Source organism: Sorex araneus, chromosome 3, assembly GCF_027595985.1.
Source record: "Sorex araneus isolate mSorAra2 chromosome 3, mSorAra2.pri, whole genome shotgun sequence".
Taxonomy (NCBI): Eukaryota; Metazoa; Chordata; class Mammalia; order Eulipotyphla; family Soricidae; genus Sorex; species Sorex araneus.
The window spans coordinates 196,377,286-196,397,097 of record NC_073304.1 but is presented as its reverse complement, the minus strand read 5'-3'; the positions used below and the strand labels follow the sequence as shown (position 1 = coordinate 196,397,097).

Sequence of the window (19,812 nt, the reverse complement as noted above, 5' to 3'; positions counted from 1 at the left end):
CAGAAATTAGCTTTAATATTTGACACTGAGAAAAACCTCAAGAAATATGTTGGCTGACTCAATGTAATAAATTGATTCTTACAAAGCCGAGGGGAGGTGGCTTTTTATATTTTACTACAAAACATTTTTTCTATCGGTAGAAATGATGGAGCAAAGAAAAAGACAAGTCGACCAGCCCTACACATTGTCACTTGAGAGGGCGCAGAGTTCGGCGGAGCACCTCCCCCTCCCACCAGTATCTGCCGCATATTTGAAATTCCCCGTCTCGGCACCGCCTCCTGTGGAACAAGGTCCACAAAAGGGCCCATTAAAATGCAAATAAGTCATTTGTAATTAGGGAAGGCTCTGGCTTCCGGGGGGCTGGGATTCTCAGCCCGGAGCTAGCGGCCCCCCAGACTCCGCACCCTGTGCGTAAGACAGAAGGGCAGCTTCTGAACTGAGTCCGCGCCTGCCTGCACCTGGACAGGACTCGGCGGACCGTCCGCCCCGCCGCTGCCCCGAGGGGGCCCTGGCGGGCAGGGCGCGGCGGGGACAAAGGCAGCTCCGGGGGGTCGCGGGCTGGGGTGGGCGCCATCATGCCCGGGTCTCCCGATTTCTCACGACGGTCACCTCCACGCTGCCCAAAGCCTCGTTCCGGAACCGTCGTGGCCAGACGTGCCGGGCAGAGGGATGTTCATGCCGGTCCCGTCCCCCCCGCCCTCCCCGCCCCCGAGGAGCGCCACCTCCAGGGCGCCGGCCCGCGGGGCTTGGGGGGAGGGGGCCAGGCCGAGTCGCCGTCTGGAACGGCTTTTTGTGTTCCTTTTCGGTTCCGCCACGTTCCATGCCACTCCATCTCTGAGCTGTGGGCTAACAGGGCTTTGGACCATTCTGCTAGCGTCCTCAAAGGCCCTTCCACTCGGAAATAGCACGCCGGGCCCCCACCCCCACCCTCGCCCCCAGCCGCCCCCGCCCCCCGCCGCCAGCTCGTCCCCCCGCTAGGCGCCCCCCGGACCGACCACGCCCGCGCTCGCCCGGCCCGGCACGTCCCGCGCGCCGGGGGCGGGGCTACGTGACGTCACCAGACCACGCCCCGCCCGGCTAGTACCCGGGGCGCCCGCCATTTTGTCTCCAGTGTCTCGTTTGCCGTCGACCGCGTCGCAGGCGCTTGGTGGCTCCGCAGGCGCAAGGCGGGGGGCACGCAGGGTCTATTGTCTGTGCGGGGCTCGGCAGCCGGGTCCCCAGAGCGTTGGCGCGCCGCTTCCGCGCGGGCCAGGCGAGCAGCAGCCGCAGCGACCGCCCCCGCCCCGCCCTTCCATCCCGGGCCCCGGGAGGGACCCAGCCCCGCGTCACGCCCCTCGGCGCTCCTCGCCCGCTTCTCTCGGTCTTGGCGTCCGCGTCGTGCTCCCCGGGACTTAGACGGTGCCCCATAGATGGCCAGCTTTCCCCCGAGGGTCAACGAGAAAGAGATCGGTGAGGCCGGGGGCGCGCGGCTGCGGGGGGCCGGGCGGCGCCCGGGGAGGAGGAAGCGGCCGGCGGGGAGCCCCGGGGCGCCGTCCCGCACCCGGCCGCCGTGGGCGGGGGGCGCGGGGCGGGGGGCGCGCAGCCCGGCTTCTCGTGCGCTCCGAGCCGACGGTGGGGAACGCCGGGGCGGGCCAGGCAATTCCAAGAAAGAACGGGGTCCTCGAGAGCACCTCCAGGGCTTTTAAGGGGCCTTGGGGCCCACGGCCCGTTAAGAAGTCTTTTTTTCTAAAAAAAAAAAAAATTAATGGGACGGGGGCGGAGACGCAGAGCAGTTTATCTTTCTAACGCAGAGCGCCCGGGAGGAGCGGGCTGGGCTGGCGGGGCGTGGTGGGAAGCACCTCGCCCTGCTACAGCTACTGGAGTCTGGTGGGGGGGTGGTTTGGTTGTGCCGCGCACTGCGCATCGATTTAGGATTAGTGACACTGGACCTGAAACCATGCATTAGAAGGTGCATATTGGCGCGGGGCGGGGGAGGGGGGGTCGGAGGGGTTTTGGGGGGGGCTACGCCCAGCGGTACTCAGGGCTTCACTTTTTTTTTTAATTTTTATTTATTTATTCTTATTTTATCACCTTGTGCAAAGTTACAAAGTTCTCAGGTTTATGTCTCAGTTATACATTATTCAAACACCATCCCTTCACCAGTGTCAGGGCTTCACTTCTGGCTCTGCACTCAGATCGGGGCAGGTGAACTCGGGGGACCTTATGTGGTGTTGAGCATCGAACCAGGGTCCGCCGCTTGCAAGGCAAGTACCTTAGCCCCTGTACCGTCTCTCTCTCTCCGGCCCCGGAAGACACTATTGACACTTTTTGGGGTTGGAAAACTACAAGCCCAGGTGCTCAGGGATACTCCGCTCAGTGCTCCGGGTCGGTGAACTATACTAAGCTGGTAAGAGAACCGGACCTCCTGCCTTGGGAGTCTTCTCTTCGTCTCTTTGAGCTAGTTTACCGCCCCTAAATTTACTCATTTTTTCTTTTTAAAGCTTTTTTTTGGGGGGGGCGTTTGGGTTACACCTGGCGATGCTCAGGGGTTACTCCTGGCTCTGCTCTGAGTAATTCTCAGGAATTACTCCTGGCGGTGCTCAGGGGACCGCATGGAATGCTGGGAATCGAACCCGGGTGGGCCGCGTGCAAGGCAAATAACCCTACCCGCTATGCTCTCTCTCCAGCCCTTATTAAAACTTAAAAAATACTGTAGTTTAGGTAACATTGTTATAAGACTAGGTTTGATATGCAAGGCACCTTCATCACTGCCAAAGTGCCCAAAGACCCTCTTTTTTTTTTTTTTTTAAAGTGGAACACATTGGACTGTACTCAAGGCTTTAACACTGCTTTGTGCTCAGGGTTCATTTCTTGGTGAAGTTCAGGGGACCATATGGGATGCTGGGAATTGAACCTGGGCCAGCGGCAGGCAAGGCAAACATCCTACCTGCTCTAGCCCCAATCCTCCACTTTTTAAGAAATTTTTTTTTTCCAGCCAGGTGTAACTCATTGGAGCACTTACTTTGCTTATATGAGTCCGGAGGCTTGATCCCCAGCACCAGGGAAAAAATAGAAGGGAGGACAAAACCAAACCGTGAAGGAGAATTCAGTGCTCAGAAGCCTGCTTGTCCTGTTTGAATAACTAGGCCTTTACTAAATAACAGGAGAAGGCTGGATAGATAGTACAATGGTGCTTGACCTGCATGATGCAGCCCATCCAGTTTCTATCTTCAGCGTCCTGAATCGCCCCTCTTCCTGGCTGCCCAGGAGTGATTCCTCAGTGCAGAGTCAGGAATAATCCCTGAGCATCACCTGGTGTGGTCCCAAAGCAAGAAACAATAACAATACCAGGTACATGAGGGTGGTGTTCCTAGAGAAAGGGGGGAACTGAAGAAGCCAAAACACCCTGTCCTTTCAGTATATTGGTGAATTTTCATAAATAACTATAACATACAACAAATTTTTTCTAGTTCAATTTTAGTGATATTTTCAGGCTACAAATACCAGAAGTTGAATGTAGAACTCAAAAGTTCTTGTTCAGTGGGGCTTTTCCCCTCTATAATCTTCGCATATGAGTGACCTCCTTTTAATTTCTCTGTGGTTCACTTCATTTGAATAAATTTTATTTGTTTTGTTTTTGCACCACACCCAGCAGTGCTTAGGGGTTACTCCTGACTCTGCAAGGAATCACTCCTGGCTGTGCTCAGGGGAACCACATAGGGTGCTGGTGATCCAACCCCGGTTGGCCATGTACAAGGCAAGTGCCCTACCTGCTTGCTGTACTTGATGTCCAGCCCTGTGGGAAAATAATACCTGCATAAGCTGAAAGCATCCTCTGAGAGGCTGAGGGGATAGTACAGTGGATAGGGTATTTGCCTTGCACGCAGACAACTTGGGTTCCATCCCTGGAACCCAATATGGCCCCCCAAGTACCACAGGAGTAACCCCTGAATGAAGAGCCAGAAGTAAGTCCTAACACTGCCAAATATGGCCCCAAAACCAAAAATTTTTCTGAGTAACCTTTGTTCAATTTTTTATTTTCCTAGATATTATGTACATTTAATATATGTACTTTTTGGTTGAGTGGGTAGTCCAGAACCTCACAGGCAAAGAACACACTTTACCAATGAGTTACATATCCAACTCTAAAAGCTTCCTAATGATGTTTCTTTGTTTCTTTTAAAGTGGCATTTGGATACAGAGTTAACTGATTTGTATAACTTTGTATCTGTCAGTAAGACTTTCCTTTTCCTTTTCTTGGTTATTTGCCAGAGAGAGATTCCATGAATGGTTAAAGAGATCTCTGAGGGAGAGGCAGCTCAACTCCTTTGAGCTTCTGTTCTCTTTCACAAGGCACTCCTCAAAGAGGCTCCTTGCTCGGAATGTGACGAAAGAACCCCATCTGGTTTGCTTGGTTTAGTGACTCAGATGGTGTTAGCTCTACATAGATGTTGTGGGATCATCTCATGACTTATTCCCCCCCTCCCCCACAGGCAGTCTTTCCTTTACAAAAGGTCATTAAATCATGCACCTAGGATGTTAAGGAGTTGCAGGTAATCCATAAATTAAGGTTAACATAAACATTTTTTTTCCAAGGCACTGCTTTATAATCTTGTGCTTAGGTTTTTAAGAGTGCCATTCATAGTGAGTTTTCCAGAAAAGTATGGAAATGAGGAGCTGGAGAGGTAGCTCAGTGAGCCAAGTGCCTGCAGAACGAACATGCTTGAGGGTGGGAGGGGGGGCCCCAATCCAACTCTGCAAGGTCCATCAGCAGAGCTGGGAGTAGCCCTCCTGGGTGTGGCTCAAAAAAAAACAGAAAGAGGGCTGGGGGGCTGGAGCAATAGCACAGCAGGTAGGGCGTTTGCCTTGCACACGGCTGACCTGGGTTCAATTCCCAGAATCCCATATGGTTCCCAGAGCACCGCCAGGAGTAACCCCTTTGCATTGCTGGGTGTGACTCAAAAAGGAAAAAATAAGGGCTGGGATTAAAACAGTATAATATCAGGAAAGATCAAAAGGACCAGAGATCTTGGGGAGGGGAGATGTTGATAGCATTACTATTCTTAGTATATAAATGTCTTGTGACAGCAAGATTAGGCTTAGAAGGCTAGAATCTAGGGCTGAGTGGGTAGCTGGCAAGGAGGAAGATGTGCTGGGTGCTGGTGAGAGGGGTACACAAACCAGTTCTGCTCAGGGTAGAACCCTGGGAGTGCTCAGGGGACCATGTGGAGCAGGGATTTGGGGAGCAGACCTGGACCTCCTGCATGTGAAACATGAGCCCAGCAGATAAAGCAGTTTCTCGGTCCAGGAGGGAAGGTTTTGAGTCATTAGATGAATATTTCTGATAATCTCAAATACATAAACCTATATACACCTTACTATGAGCATCAAAAATGTCTAAACATTTCTTTTTCTTTAAGACTAGTTCTCTTAATGAATCGATCACTTGGGCAAGGAAAAGCCATGAAAATTGGACTGGCTTTTCTACTCATTAGCACCTGTTATACATCTGATTTGCAACAGTTTGTAGCTAGTAGAAGATGTTTAAAGGCTTTTGAGAATCATAAATACAATGGAACTTAAAACATTGTTCGGGGGACTGGAGCAATAGCACAGCGGGGAGGGCGTTTGCCTTGCATGAGGCCGACCTGGGTTTGATTCCCAGCATCCCATATGGTCCCCTGAGCATCACCCAGGAGTTAATTCCTGAGTGCATGAGCCAGGAATAACCCTTGTGCATCATCAGGTGTGACCCAAAAAGCCAAAAAAAAAAATTGCTTGGGGAATTGGACTAAGTAAACTTTAAATCTCTTGTTCTGAAGGTTCTTATGATTTTTGTGACTTTGGCTTCAGAAAAAAATGAAGATATTAAAGATATTCTGGTTTGATAGTGCTTTCCTTTGAGTTTATGTAATATATATATATATATATATGTATATTTGTTTTTTGCTTTTTGGGTCACAACCCAGGGATGCTCAGGGGTTACTCCTGGCTTTACACTCAGGAATTACTCCTGGCGGTGCTTGGGGGACCATATGGGATGCCGGGGATCGAACCCGGGTCGGCCGCGTGCAAGGCAAACGCCCTACCCGCTGTGTTATTGCTCCAGCCCCCTATGTAATATATTTTTTAATGGTTTAGGTATTATTGAGTAAATTTGGCATGGAAGTGACTTATGATTTGTTGTAGGCTACCAAGTGTTTTGGGTAGTATATTGTTTGCAAAGTAATAGACCTTTATCATTTTGAGTGTTAGTAATTTGAAATTCCAAGGCAGTGTAAAAGCCAGGAGTTCAGCAATTGCTAAACCTGATTGTTCCCTTTCATTGTCATCTGTCCAGTTTTCTTTGAAATGTTCTAAAACTCCTTGGGAAGTTCTAGGTAAGTTACTTGACAAAACTTGAAGATAGCTTTGTCATTAAGGGGTCTTTATGTATAGAGTTCCCCTCCACCATAGAGAGCAGAACTCTATACATTGTTTGCACAGAAAGGGAACCTCCCTCCTGCCCCCCTAAAATAGCATGACTTATCTCTAGTTTATATTGTTTCCAAATGATGCTTTCTTTTTATTTTCCTTTCAGTGAGATCACGTACTATAGGTGAACTTTTAGCTCCAGCAGCTCCTTTTGACAAGAAATGTGGCCATGAAAATTGGACTGTTGCTTTCGCACCAGATGGTTCGTACTTTGCCTGGTCACAAGGACATCGTACAGTAAAACTTGTCCCGTGGTCCCAGTGCCGAAAAAACTTGTAAGAAATTTTTGTTTGTATTTTGTCTCTCCCCCACCCTTCTTATCTCTTGTTTCCTCTGTGGAATAATCAAAATATTTTGGTATCTAAGACAGTTGTAAATGCAAGCATCAAAAGTTTGTGTTAAGAATTGTCTGACTTTATAAGCCATTTTATCAGATACATTTGTGTCAAGTTTTTCTGTGTGTTAAGGCAAATTAGAGCAGGGAATGTGGCAGTTGTCACCAGAACACCCTGCTTTATGAGACCTTGGGTCTCTTCCTCAACACACACACACGATTATTTACTCCCTTTTTTGTACGTTTGGTTTTTGGTATGTAGGGGCTTCTGCATGCAAACATGTTCTCTAGCCCTTTGAACAAACTCCCTGCCAATATGTTTAAAGAGTCCTACTTGATAATAGTGATTTGGGGGAAAATTTTGAAATAAATTGATAAATTATACATTGCTTTATTGTTGAGCCTACTCTTTCTCAGTCACTGAGAATTGCTTTTCATCTGAATTTATTCAGTCATGCCCTCTTTCGCTAAGAGCAACTTTGCCATCTGTAGGAATCTGTGGTTATTGTTCATTATCACTTAGAATAATACTGAGTTTATATTAACAAGTATTCATCATTATTGAGTATCCACAGGAGTCCAAAGTAAATAGATTTTAATCTGCCTTCTGCCCCTTTTCATACCCCTTTCCAGTCTCTTGCATGGCACCAAGAATATCACTAATTCCAGCAGTTTGAGATTGTCAAGACAAAATAGTGATGGTGGCCAGAAAAATAAGCTTTGTGAACACGTTATAGACTGTGGAGATATAGTCTGGAGTCTTGCTTTTGGATCTTCAGTTCCAGAGAAACAGAGCTGCTGTGTAAATATAGAATGGCATCGATTCAGATTTGGACAAGATCAGCTACTTCTTGCCACAGGGTTAAACAATGGACGTATCAAAATATGGGATGCATATACAGGTATGTAGTCATACCTTTTAAGCAAACCTGATTGCTTTACCCATTGATGCATAACATTGCTCATAGGTAGGCACAAGAATTTATGATTTGCAGAGTTGGGGGAGGACCATTGGGGATCCAGCTCCTGCTTGGAGGATTTTGAGCTTACTGAAAAGAAAAAGCCAGTGATTCAAATGTTTCTGGCCTGACCAACATTTTAACTTTATAGTTTTATTTACTTATTTGATTTTTGGGCCACACTTGGTGGTGCTTAGGGTTTATTCCTGGCTCTGTGCTTAGTTAGAGATTACTACTGGTAGAGCTCAGGGACCATAAGTGGCACCAGGGATGGAATCTAGGTTGGCTGCATGCAAACTATACTAATTCTCTGGCTCAAATTTATAGTCTTAATTCAGGAATATAGATTTTTATTTTTTTGGCTTTTTGGGTCAAACCCGGCAATGCACAGGGGTTACTCCTGGCTTTGCACTCAGGAATTAGTCCTGGCAGTGCTCAGGGAACCATTTAGGATGCTGGGAATTGAACCCAGGTCGGCTACATGCAAGCAAATACCCTACCTGCTGTGCTTTTGCTCCAGCCCTCAGAATTCCACCAGAATTCATGTTTTTGGTTGCTTTGGAGGGACTTTTTTTTCCCCTGATTTTTGGGTGACATCCTTCGATGCACAGGGGTTACTCCTGGCTCTGCACTCAGGAATTGCTCCTGGCAGTGCTCAGGGGACCATACTGGATGCAGGGAATCAAACCTGGGTTGGCCGCATGCAAGGCAAACGCCCTACCCGCTGTGCTATTGCTCCAGCCCCTGGAGGGACTATTACACCTGGAAAGGAATGTTTAATTGTCACATGAATTAGTAATGTAATTTATGGCTCAAATGTCTAGGTGACCTTTTTGTATTTTTATTCAGTCAATGACTAATAGCTTGGTGGCTTTCAAGGTAAATCTGGTTTTCAACAATCATTATCTAACCTTCTGGAGGCTTTGGTGACCTGTTATCTAAAGTTTAACTAGACTGAGAGGTTATATTCCTTGGACAATTAAATCTATTATGATTAGGAATGTAGCTCAATGGTGGAACTTTTATTTATTTATTTATTTATTTTTTTATTTTTTTGCTTTTTGAGTCACACCCAGCGATACTCAGGGGTTACTCCTGGCTCTGCACTCAGGAATTGCTCCTGGCAGTGCTTGGGGGACCATATGGGATGCTGGGGATCGAACCCGGGTTGGGCACGTGCAAGGCAAACGCCCTACCCGCTGTGCTATTGCTCCGGCCCCTCAATGGTGGAACTTTTATACTTGCATGCTCAAATGTGATCCCTGGCACCAAATGATCCCTTGAATACACACAGTAGTGATCTTTAACCATAGAGCTAGGATTAACCCTGAGCACTGCTGGGACCCAAAATATAAATAAATAATAATAATAATAAAAACCTGTCACTGCCTAAAATAGTTTGTGTCAGTAACTTGATTCCTGCCACCCCCAGCCCTTGCCAGGAAGTGGTCCCTGAGCACAGAGCCAGGAGTAAGCCCTTACATTTAAGTTTTTGTTGCCTTTTAAACTTCTGTTTGAAGCCACTCCTGGCTTTGTGTTTAGGCCTTTTTCCTGTCTTTTCAGGGTATTACTCCTGTAAGTGTTGAGACCGTATGCAGTATTGGGGATCAAATTGAGATTGGCCATATGCAAAGCAAACACCTTAATTCCTATACTGTGTATCTAGCTTCCCTTTAAATTCTAATAGATTTCCCTGGGGGGAAAATCCATTTGTTATATTTTGGTTTAGGACCATACCCAGGGGTATTCAGGGGCTGCGATCAGCCCTGTGCTTAGGGTTGCTTATGGGATTGTCAGGAGAAAATACAGGACCGTGGTTGAACCAGGAACCAGGGCTTTGTCAGCTTACGCTCAGCCCATGAAGCTCTCTTTCTGACACAGGAAAGGAAGGACCTACCAGAAAGGACCAGAAATGAAGCAGTACAAATAGTAAATACTAGATTGCATAAGTCAGAAAATTAAGGGGCCCAAATATAACATTGTTCTTTTTTAATGGTGAGCAGCCATATTTTAATTCCCTCTCCCACCAAAAAAAAGTTTCTGCCCCTTTTCTCTTCTCCATTCCTTTTTTAGGAAAACTCCTCCTTAACTTGGTGGATCATAGTGATGTGGTCAGAGATTTAACTTTTGCTCCAGATGGGAGCTTGATCCTTGTCTCAGCTTCAAGAGATAAAACTCTGAGAGTGTGGGACCTAAAAGATGATGGTATGTTTTTCCAGACTATGGTAAATAATTACTTACTACTTGGATGAGAAGGTATTGGGCTCTTACGGGACATTTGACTTCAAAAGCAACAGATGGCCAAAGTTTCTTTTCTCTGCCTAATCTTTTGATCTGTTTCCTTAGTAGGTCAAACAAAACCATAAATGTGACCAGAGAAGTCAGCAGTTACTCTAAGTAGTCTGGCTTTTTTTTTTTTTTTTTTTTTTTTTTTTGCTATTTGGGTCACACCCAGTGATACACAGGGATTACTCCTGGCTGTGAGTTGAACCTGGGTCGGCCGCGTGCAAGGCAAACGCCCTACTCGCTGTGCTATCGCTCCAGCCCCCAAGAGAGTATCTTGTTTTAAGAGGTTTGCAGATGAACATTTCAACCCCTTCTTAGCCTCTAGTAAGAAGAGTTTACAATAATTTTAACAAAAATCTTCCCTCTATTGATGGTACTGAGATCACAGCACAGAGTCATTTTCTCACCTTTGATTATGCTTGCGCAGTGGCCTTTGGTGCTTGTCAGGGGTCACAATCATTTATTTGGTATTAGGGAGCAAACCCAAGACCCACACATGCAAGACGAGTGATCTGCCACGGAGCTGCATTCCTTGCTCCACACTCATTTTCTTTCAGTTGTCCTTGTACATACCCTCTGTAGGGGCCACATATTCTTGTGGTACTGAGGGTGGGTGTGCCAACCGCAGTTGTAAATGACTGAGTGTAGAAGGTAGTGATTCTGATTTTGAAGTGTTGCTCATTTGTAGTGAAGTCTGGGATTAACAAATATTTCTTTGTTCAGGAAACATGATGAAAGTATTGAGGGGCCATCAGAACTGGGTGTACAACTGTGCATTCTCTCCTGACTCTTCTATGCTGTGTTCAGTGGGAGCCAGTAAAGCAGTACGTGTCAAAGTTCTTGTACATTCACTGTGAATTGGATTATAATGTGTGCATAATCGTTGAAATCTGAGTAACTGATTAAGCCCGCTCGGTGTCATGAATATCTTAAATTGTTTATTTCATGATCGGGAAGAATTTGCATGAGGGAAATTTGAAAAATACAACTGTTGATTGTGAAGTAAGAAAGTGGGTTGTATTTAGTTAGAGATTTGTAAAATAAGAGAGTATGTAATATTTGTTGTCAGAGTTAGGCAAGTTTGTGTACTTTAGAAGAGGTTTAGTCCAAGTGTTGAGACATTCTCTTGCTTATTTTCTGTTCTATTTGGGGTGGAGGTTTGGGGTCCATTTTGCTGCTTTAAAAGTTTTGGGTGTCAACTGGTCTTAGACATTTAACTGGGGGGGGGAGTAATTAAAAAATCTAGTAATAAAAATTGCATTTGTATATTCTAAAGTAAATTTTAGATGAATTTTGATATGTTCTGTTTTTCATAGTGTGCTTGTAGTCAGATTAAATCTAAAGTGATTCTTAGAGGGTCACAACTTATCAGAGAACTCTTAGTTGTCTATCAGCTCTGAGTTTTGTATAGAGATCTACTAGCTGCAGATATTTATGCCAATGGTTGAAGACCAAATATATGTGAGAGTCGTAATAATTTGGGGGTTATGGGGGAGGGGGTTTGTGGGATGACTGGATAAAATGTAATTTATTTAGACAAAATGTATGTTAAAATGCTAGTTGCAAATATTGGAAATTTAGAAAGGATTATTTCTTTAAAAGTCATAAGAAGAACAAAGCTAGATGTTGACATTGTTATTTTAGGCTGTGTGTTTTCCATATGCTTCTTGCTTTCCCTGTCACAGGTGGTGGCAGCAATATTGGTGTGATTGAGGTTATGCTGGCACCACTCGCACACAGGCGCACAATGGTGTTAGCTGGGCAGAAAGAGTGGCATCTCTGGCTACCGGGCTGGGGGCGACCTTTACCATAGGATGAAGTAACCTTGCATTCGGCTGCAAGGTGTACTGTACGTACACAGGTGCTGGTCGATGTCCACTTTCTGCTTTTCTTTCTTTCTTATTTTTCTTTTTTAAAATAATTACCCACAGTTGAAACCTGCATGACTCCTTGAGTAAATTGGTCTTTCAATCGGAAGGAATTGGGAGTCTGACACGTGAAACCAATGTAATGTAATGTAATTGGCTTTCGATGGTTTCTCTGTGCTGTTTTTTGGAATTCTGTAGGTACTTTAAGTCTTTTATCCAATTTAAAATTTGTATTTTTCTTTGGAATGATACTATGTCTGTGCAGAAAAAAAAAATGTAGTCCAAAGGATCGCTTTATTCCATAAGGCGATTGTCTTAGGATTGTTTTAAACTTTAAGAACACATTTAACATTAAAAATTAGTGTCAAATTTAGAACAATTCTGCACAGTTTAACTGCTGATCTTTAAAAACTAAAACTATTTGTGAACTTGTCCTTAATAACATTAATGTTTTATCTTTAAATGAATTATTATTGTGGTCTGTTTGGGAAAAATAAGATGGGCAAATCTTAACTCACAGAAATGTTAAATTGTATTATTTTCTTAAATTAGTGATTTCATTTTGTAATGTGGTTTAACATCCTTATGTTTGCCAAAGAAATTTCATTTGGCTGTGAAAATTCTCTTTGCTTGCAGTATCTGTTTCTCTTCCTAGGCTCACGTTGGTGACCCAAGCCTATTGTAAACAAGTGATTATCTCAAAGGGAGATGCCAATGGAGTAACAATTTGTTAACCTTACGTTTTCTGTCTGTATATTTTTTTAAAATTTGGTAGTTTCTGGAAAAAAAAAGGAAAAGAAGGGGGTTTGTAGTACTTTAACCCTATTTATTTCTGTATATTTTAGTTATTAGTTTTGGGGAATAAATGAATTTCAGTATAACTTGGTGGTTAAATTGCACTGCCTTCTTATGTTTAGGCTTATTTTTAAATTAACATTTAACAGAAGCATTTGAAATAGAGTTTGCATGTCTACTTTAATTAACTTAAAGACTGATTTTAATCTGACTGTGACACTGAGCATATTTTAATTATCCATAATTTATGATGCTTAATTTAATGTAATCTTAATTAAATGCAAGAGTTTCAGTTAAGATGTGCCATTTTGTCCTCTGTGCCTCTGAAGGGAGCTATAACATTTTGCCTTTTTATTGCAGGTTTTTCTTTGGAATATGGATAAATACACTATGATACGGAAACTGGAAGGACATCACCATGATGTTGTAGCTTGTGACTTTTCTCCTGATGGAGCATTACTGGCTACTGCATCTTATGATACACGAGTATATATTTGGGATCCATATGCTGGAGACATTCTCATGGAATTTGGGTGGGTGTAGTATAAATCATTTCAGTCTGGAGTTTGCTCTCTGACAGTCAGTACAGTATTAAGTTACATGAATTATTAGATTCATGTCACTAGGTTTTTTTGGTTTTTTTTTTTTTCCTTTTCTTTTTGGGTCACACCTGGCGATGCACAGGGGTCACTCCTGGCTCTGCACTCAGGAACCACTCCTGGCGGTGCTCAGGGGACCATGTGGGATGCTGGGAATCGAACCTGGGTCGGCCTCGTGCAAGGCAAACACCCTACCCACTGCTATAGCTCCAGCACTTACATGTTACTAGTTACAATGACTAGTTACATGTACTGACTGATCTGGCAGTACAGTATTAAGTTACATGAATTCCTAGAAACACTAATATCTGAAACAGAGAATTACAATCTATCATTTAATGTGTAAATAATACAGAGACCGAAGCTTTAGCTATAAATTCTAAAAATAAATTTGGCTTTTTTTTTTTTTTTTAAGTGAAAAATCGGGGCTCACACCTAGTGATCCGCAGGTGTTACTCCTGGCTCTGCACTCAGGAGTTGCTCTTGGAGGTGCTTGGCATGGGATGGGGTGTTTGCGATTGAACCCAGGTGCAAGCCAAAGGCCCTACCCGCTGTACTATCAGTCTGCTCCATATTTTCGTAAAATTGAATCACCGTGAATTTACAAAGTTACAAAATTATTCCTGATTGAGTTTCAGGTGTATAATATACTGGTATCAGTTCTTTGACGAGTGTCCACTTCCCCCCACCAATGTCACCAGTTTCCCTCCAGCCTCTACAGCAAGCACTTTCCCTCCCCTTTTTTAGACGTTGTGTTTTACAGTATTGTCACTGATAGAGGATCATGCATATCATTTTAACCTCCTCTTAGAACCTGTCTTCCTCCAGTGACCACTCTCCTTCACCATTGTCATAGTGTTCTCTGGTCTCTTCTCCCACACCCACCCAGTGGAAAGCTTCCCACTAAAGACCTCCCCTCTCCCTCTTCCTCTCCTGAATTACAAAGTCACTCATTTCATTTCAGGCATGCAGTGTTTCATCATTGATCCCTCCACCAATGCCCCCCCACTCCATATTTGCCTCTCACCCAGCAGTCTGCTTCTAAAGGATGCAGACCAGTTCTGCTCTTTGTTTCTTTAGATTCCACACGTGAGATCATTCTGTGTCTGTCCCTCTCCCTCTGACTCCCTATCACTCATCATGATTCTCTCCAGATCCATCCATGTGGCAAACTTCCCTTTTCTTAGGGCTGAGTAGTATTCCATTATGTATGTGTTGTATTCTTTACCCAGTCATCTCTTTTTGATAAAGATGTTATTAAAAGTTTCTGACAGTACAGTGGGCAGGGCACTTGCACGTGGCTGACCGGATTCCATACCTCTGATATCCCATATGATACCCAGAGCACTGTCAGGAGTAATTCCTGGGTGCAGAGCCAGGAGTTAACCCTGAGCATCATCCGGTGTGGCCCCCAAATAAAATTTTAAAAAGTGTATGACTGTACAAGTGATGATTTATTATAGAGCTTAATGATTAATGCTCAAGTTTTGACTTTATGTGATCCTAAACCACATTGTAAAGAGAACGAAAAAGGTGAATAGTTATTTTAAGCTTGGTTTAATTAATTTGAATATTTCAACTCTATTCTGTCCTCAGTTGTGTCATTAAGGTCACTTTAGGAGCCTCAGGGATTGGGTGTACTTTCTGCACGGGTAGTTCTGTTTCTTAAAGTGATGCTCTTATCCACTGAAAATAATGTATTTGACCTCAGGCACCTGTTTCCCCCACCTACTCCAATATTTGCTGGAGGAGCAAATGACAGATGGGTACGATCCGTATCTTTCAGTCACGATGGACTACATATTGCAAGCCTCGCTGACGACAAGTATGTGAGCATTATATCTTGGCCTGTTGTCTTTTAAATATTGCCTGTCATCCTAACACTTAATAAAAGACATTCTTGTGGTTTCAGGGGTACACCTGGTGGTGCTCAAGGGTGGGAAGGGTGAAAGAGTTTGGCTTCCTGTGGTGCTCAGGATGGAACCCAGGGCTCCAGCATGCAGAGCATGAGCTCCAGCCCATTCAGTGACCCCCAATCCCAGAGGAAACCTTTGTGAGGGCTGGGTGAGGGCATACCCTATGGTACTCCAGGACTTCTCCTGACTTTGTTCGAGGCCATATGTTGTATGTTTGAGATCAAAGTAGGGTCAGCTATATGCAATCCAGGTACCTTACCTCTTGAACTCTCTGGCCCTCTCAATGAAAATATTTCTAAGGCTTAAATAAAAAGCTTTTCTGGGGCCAGAGATATAGTACAGGGGTTAAGGTGTTTGCCTTGCACGTGACTGCCTTAAGTTATATCCTGCGCACCCCATATGGTCCCCTGATTGTCACCAGGTATTGACCTCCAAAGCAAAAAAAAAAAAACTTTTTTGGTTGCCAAGTGGTAGTCAGAGGGCTAGTGTCATCTTTGCGTGTGGGCAGCTCCACCTCCATCCCTGGTAGCACATAGTTTGTTGAGTACCACTAAGATTGGCCCCTGAGTGTGGTCCCCAAGACAAAAGCTTTTGTACAGTTTTCCCCTGACAACTTGCATGAAGAACTATCGATGTATTTTATAGAATATTGACCTGGGGGTGGGGGTGGGGACAGAGATAGTGAGGGTGGGAAGTGCTTTCCTCCCATGTGGCTGACCCCATTTTGATCCCCAGCACTATATGGTCACCCAAGCAGAGCCAGATACAAGCTCTGAGCACCATGGGATGTGGCCCAAAATCCTAAAAGAGAAAGAAACCCTGGCCTGAAGAATATCTAGGAGAGGCCTCTAAAAAAATAGAAATAGGATAGCCCCAGGGTAGTTCACGTAATCCAAAGGTAACAGTATTTTCGGTGTTCCTTATTTATTATCCAGTGTGAGTAAAGTGGGTATCTCTGAAGATTCAGAGAAAGAGATTTTCAAAATTGAGAAGTAAAAACAATAATTTGTATCCACAATAATTATGACTCTTAGATAAATTGTTATGAATGAGTAAGCAGAAGAAACTCATGGTAATGATTGCATTTTTTGTGCTTTTAATTACATTGTGAACGAATACAACAGTAATCAGTTTGGTCACATCAGTTCAGAAAGTGGTCCTTAATCCCAAGTTGTGGGATGGAATCCAGGGCCTCACAAATGCAAAGCATGCATTCTATTATTGCCTCTGGTTTACTCTTCATCACGTTTCCAGAATACAGAATTATAGCAAACATATAAGGAGTGCTCTCTGTTATCGATCATGTTCTTGTTTGCTCAGATTCTGAAGGTCAGTTTTCTATTGTTACTATGCATATTCTATTTAAGTGACAACGTTTGGTAACTGATTTTGAAAGATGTAAAAAACACTAGATTTCCTGGTTGTGTCAGTGTGCAAAGAGTAAAGAGGAAGTATTCCCTTGTGAGTGTTTTAGATTTGAGTATAGAAAGGGAAGACAGCTATGCATTAGTCTTAGGTGAAATAATCCAAACCTCTGATAGACCATACATATTGTATAAAGAAAGATGCAGTAATTGCTTGTTAATAGTAATTTACACACAGTGCGCGTGTGTGTGTGTGTGTGTGTGTGTGTGTGTGTGTGTGTGTGTGTGTGTGTGTGTGTATACTCAATGTGATTGCATGTCTCTGATATTTAACTGTTGTTGATTTAGCTTAATTCTGTTACATTGTCACTGAAAAGTTTTCTTCCATTTCCAGATTGGTGAGGTTCTGGAGAATTGATGAGGATTGTCCAGTGCAAGTTGCTCCTTTGAGCAATGGCCTTTGCTGTGCCTTTTCTACTGATGGCAGTGTTTTAGCTGCTGGGTAAGAGACTTTTTCTGCTTCATTGGCAGTTTTAGGTGGCTTTTAGTCAGTGCTAGTATTGAGTTTTCAGTAAATTTTTCATAGGGGTCCTTGACCACCTTTTTCTATAGTGGCCATCAGCTTTCATTGTTGATCTGGTTCTAATACATAGCCTTAGTCAGCAGTGTGAGTTCTAGGATGTGGAAATACGTCTATTCGGGTGACTCATCTTGTGGTTGTCTTATTTGTTTAGGACACATGATGGAAGTGTGTATTTTTGGGCGACTCCAAGGCAGGTTCCTAGCCTTCAGCATTTATGCCGAATGTCAATCCGGAGAGGGATGCCTCCCCATGAAATCCTGGAGCTGCCGGTTCCTTCCAAAGTCTTGCAGTTCCTCTCCTATCGCATCTAGAGGACTCTCTTTAGGGACCAACAGAATTCACTTCACATAAACCTCAAGCTTTACTGACTTTGAGTGTCATACTTCCAAGGTGTAGAACATTTATTTAATTTGATACATTGTTTTTGTTGGGAATTTATTTTTTTTCCTTTTTTACGAGGGAAAGGGGGCAGTTGGGGCCTATCCAATATTGCTTTGGACAGGGGATGGACTGCGCAGTACAGAGATCAGACCCCAGCCATCTGCATGCAGAGCATGTTCTCAGCCCTGTCAGCTGTCTCTCCAATCCCTGAAGTTTTCTTGTTCTTTTTATATTTTGGTGGTGCTGGGGATCGAACCCATGATATTACACATTCAAGGCAAGTGCTCTACCACAGAGCTACCTCCCTGGCCTAATCTGATACATTTTTATACTGCCTTTTGATCAGTTAAATTTTAAAAGTATTATTTATCAACTGTAGGAGAAATATTTCTAAACCTGTCAAGTGTAAATTTCCCCCCTAGTATCTAACTGTGAAAACAAATAACGTACATGTATATATTTAGATATAAGGTGCTCTGTGTTGAATACACTTTTGCTTTTTTCATTTTTAGGTCTGACATGTATATATTGCTTCAGTAGAGGCACAGTGTGTGTTTATACATCACATTTGCTGCAAAGTGGACAGTTTTTTTTCTAAATTTTAGAACACTATTAGATAGTAAACATTGACTTAATAAAGCAGGATTGCCTCATGCAAAATGCGGACTTGCCTGTTAGCTGTCAGACAAGTGACCTGCAACAGAAACAGATTTTGTAAAGTGAAAGTGTTGGTTTTCCTTAGGAATGACAGCTGAGGGGTAGAATTTGAACTTGATGTTTTAAAGTAAAAACTAGCCAAGGTATAACTAGAAATGAAAGAGTATTTCCATATTTCCTCCTCCTCCACTGAATATTACTGTGGGCCTGGATTTGGGGAAGCAGCTTGCTGCTTTAACCTCTGTGGTATAAAGTATTACAAATTGTAGTCAGCTTGAGAAATTCACCTACTGTATTCTTGCTAAATACTTTGTTGTTTGTACTAGGGACAGTTACTTTAAGGCCCTGGTTTTTATTGTTTGTGGGGGGGTGTCTTGTTTGTTGTTATTTTGTTTTTAACATGTATCTTGTGTTTCTGCAGAGGATAATATTGGTTATTTGCCAAAGAGAAGCAATACAGTTTATCTGCTTTTGCCTTCTGTTTATCTTACCTGCAGAAAAAAGAATGTATGTATTATGTAAAATGCTCGATTATATATTTTTGTTGTTTTTTAATTAAAGACTTGTTTTAAAAAATGTCACGAATCATCCTTAATGTGTTAAAAGACTCCCAATAATACTATTTGCCTGTTTTCATTATTTTGTTTTGTTTTTAGTGAAGTAAATAAAAATTTATTTGGGAAATATGAGAGGAACATCTTAAAAGAAGGGATATCATGCACCCCAAGCTGGGATTCGGGTGACTTCAGAGTTGAAGTGTCTCTTGGGGCTGGAGCAATAGCACAGCGGGTAGGGCGTTTGTTTGCCTTGCACGCGGCCGGCCCGGGTTTGATTCCCAGCATCCCATATGGTCCCCCAAGCACCACCAGGAGTAATTCCTGAGTGCATGAACCAGTAATAACCCCTGTGCATCGCCAGGTGTGACCAAAAAAGAAGAAAAAACAAAATAAAGTGTCGGACTCCTGTAATATTTTATTCATTTGTGTATTCAGGGCCTGGGGCTATACCTCATGGTGCTTGACTTCTGAAACTAGGCATCAACTTAAGCTGGAGAGATCCAGCTGATCCTGCTCCTGCTTTTTAACTTTAAAAGAAGCTGCCATCTGTATTCCGCAACTTTTAGTAGTTTGACTTCCCAGTCAGCATATCCAGATGAAAATAGAACATGATTTTTGTTTGGAGGGATTATAACGGTGGTATATAGAGGCTGTTTTCCAGCTCAGTCCCAGCAGTGACTCCTGGCTGTGTGTGGAACCCTGTATGGTGCTGAGGAATGAATGGAGTAGACTGCATGCTAGGCAGGACCTTACCCCCTGGACTGTCTCTGGCCCCATAAAGTGGGCTTGGCGTCTCACAATATCAGAATAGCTCCCATTAATCTCAGTCCTCTCCCTGTCCCTCCTTTTTATGTTTTGCTAGCCCATTGGACTGGAGCAATAGCACAATGGATAGGGTGTTTGCCTTACACGTGGCTGACCCAGGTTCAATTCCTCTATCCCTCTCAGAGAATCGTCATAATTGTCTTTAATTTCTCGACTAAATTCTCTTAACAAAATGATCTCAGATTCTGTTTGTTTTGTTTTTTTGTTTTGTGCTCTGTGATCATTCTTTGACCAG

General features: G+C 43.7%; 1 protein-coding gene across 2 annotated transcripts; it reads left to right on the top strand.

The window, feature by feature from the left end:
• The first annotated feature begins 1,104 nt into the window (after nucleotides 1–1,104).
• WSB1 (WD repeat and SOCS box containing 1) lies at nucleotides 1,105–18,829 on the top strand. Of its 2 annotated transcripts, XM_055131658.1 has the most exons (9): nucleotides 1,105–1,449; nucleotides 6,560–6,728; nucleotides 7,421–7,689; nucleotides 9,820–9,951; nucleotides 10,756–10,856; nucleotides 13,056–13,228; nucleotides 15,006–15,119; nucleotides 16,969–17,076; nucleotides 17,309–18,829. In XM_055131658.1, exons 1-9 carry the CDS (start codon nucleotides 1,410–1,412, stop codon nucleotides 17,466–17,468), a joined length of 1,266 nt encoding a protein of 421 aa, XP_054987633.1. In that variant the 5' UTR covers nucleotides 1,105–1,409; the 3' UTR covers nucleotides 17,469–18,829. The 2 variants fall into 2 exon arrangements, with proteins under 2 accessions (XP_054987633.1, XP_054987634.1); XM_055131659.1 differs by lacking the exons at nucleotides 15,006–15,119; nucleotides 16,969–17,076; nucleotides 17,309–18,829 and having other exon boundaries at nucleotides 11,718–13,070.
• Nucleotides 18,830–19,812: the final 983 nt, after the last annotated feature.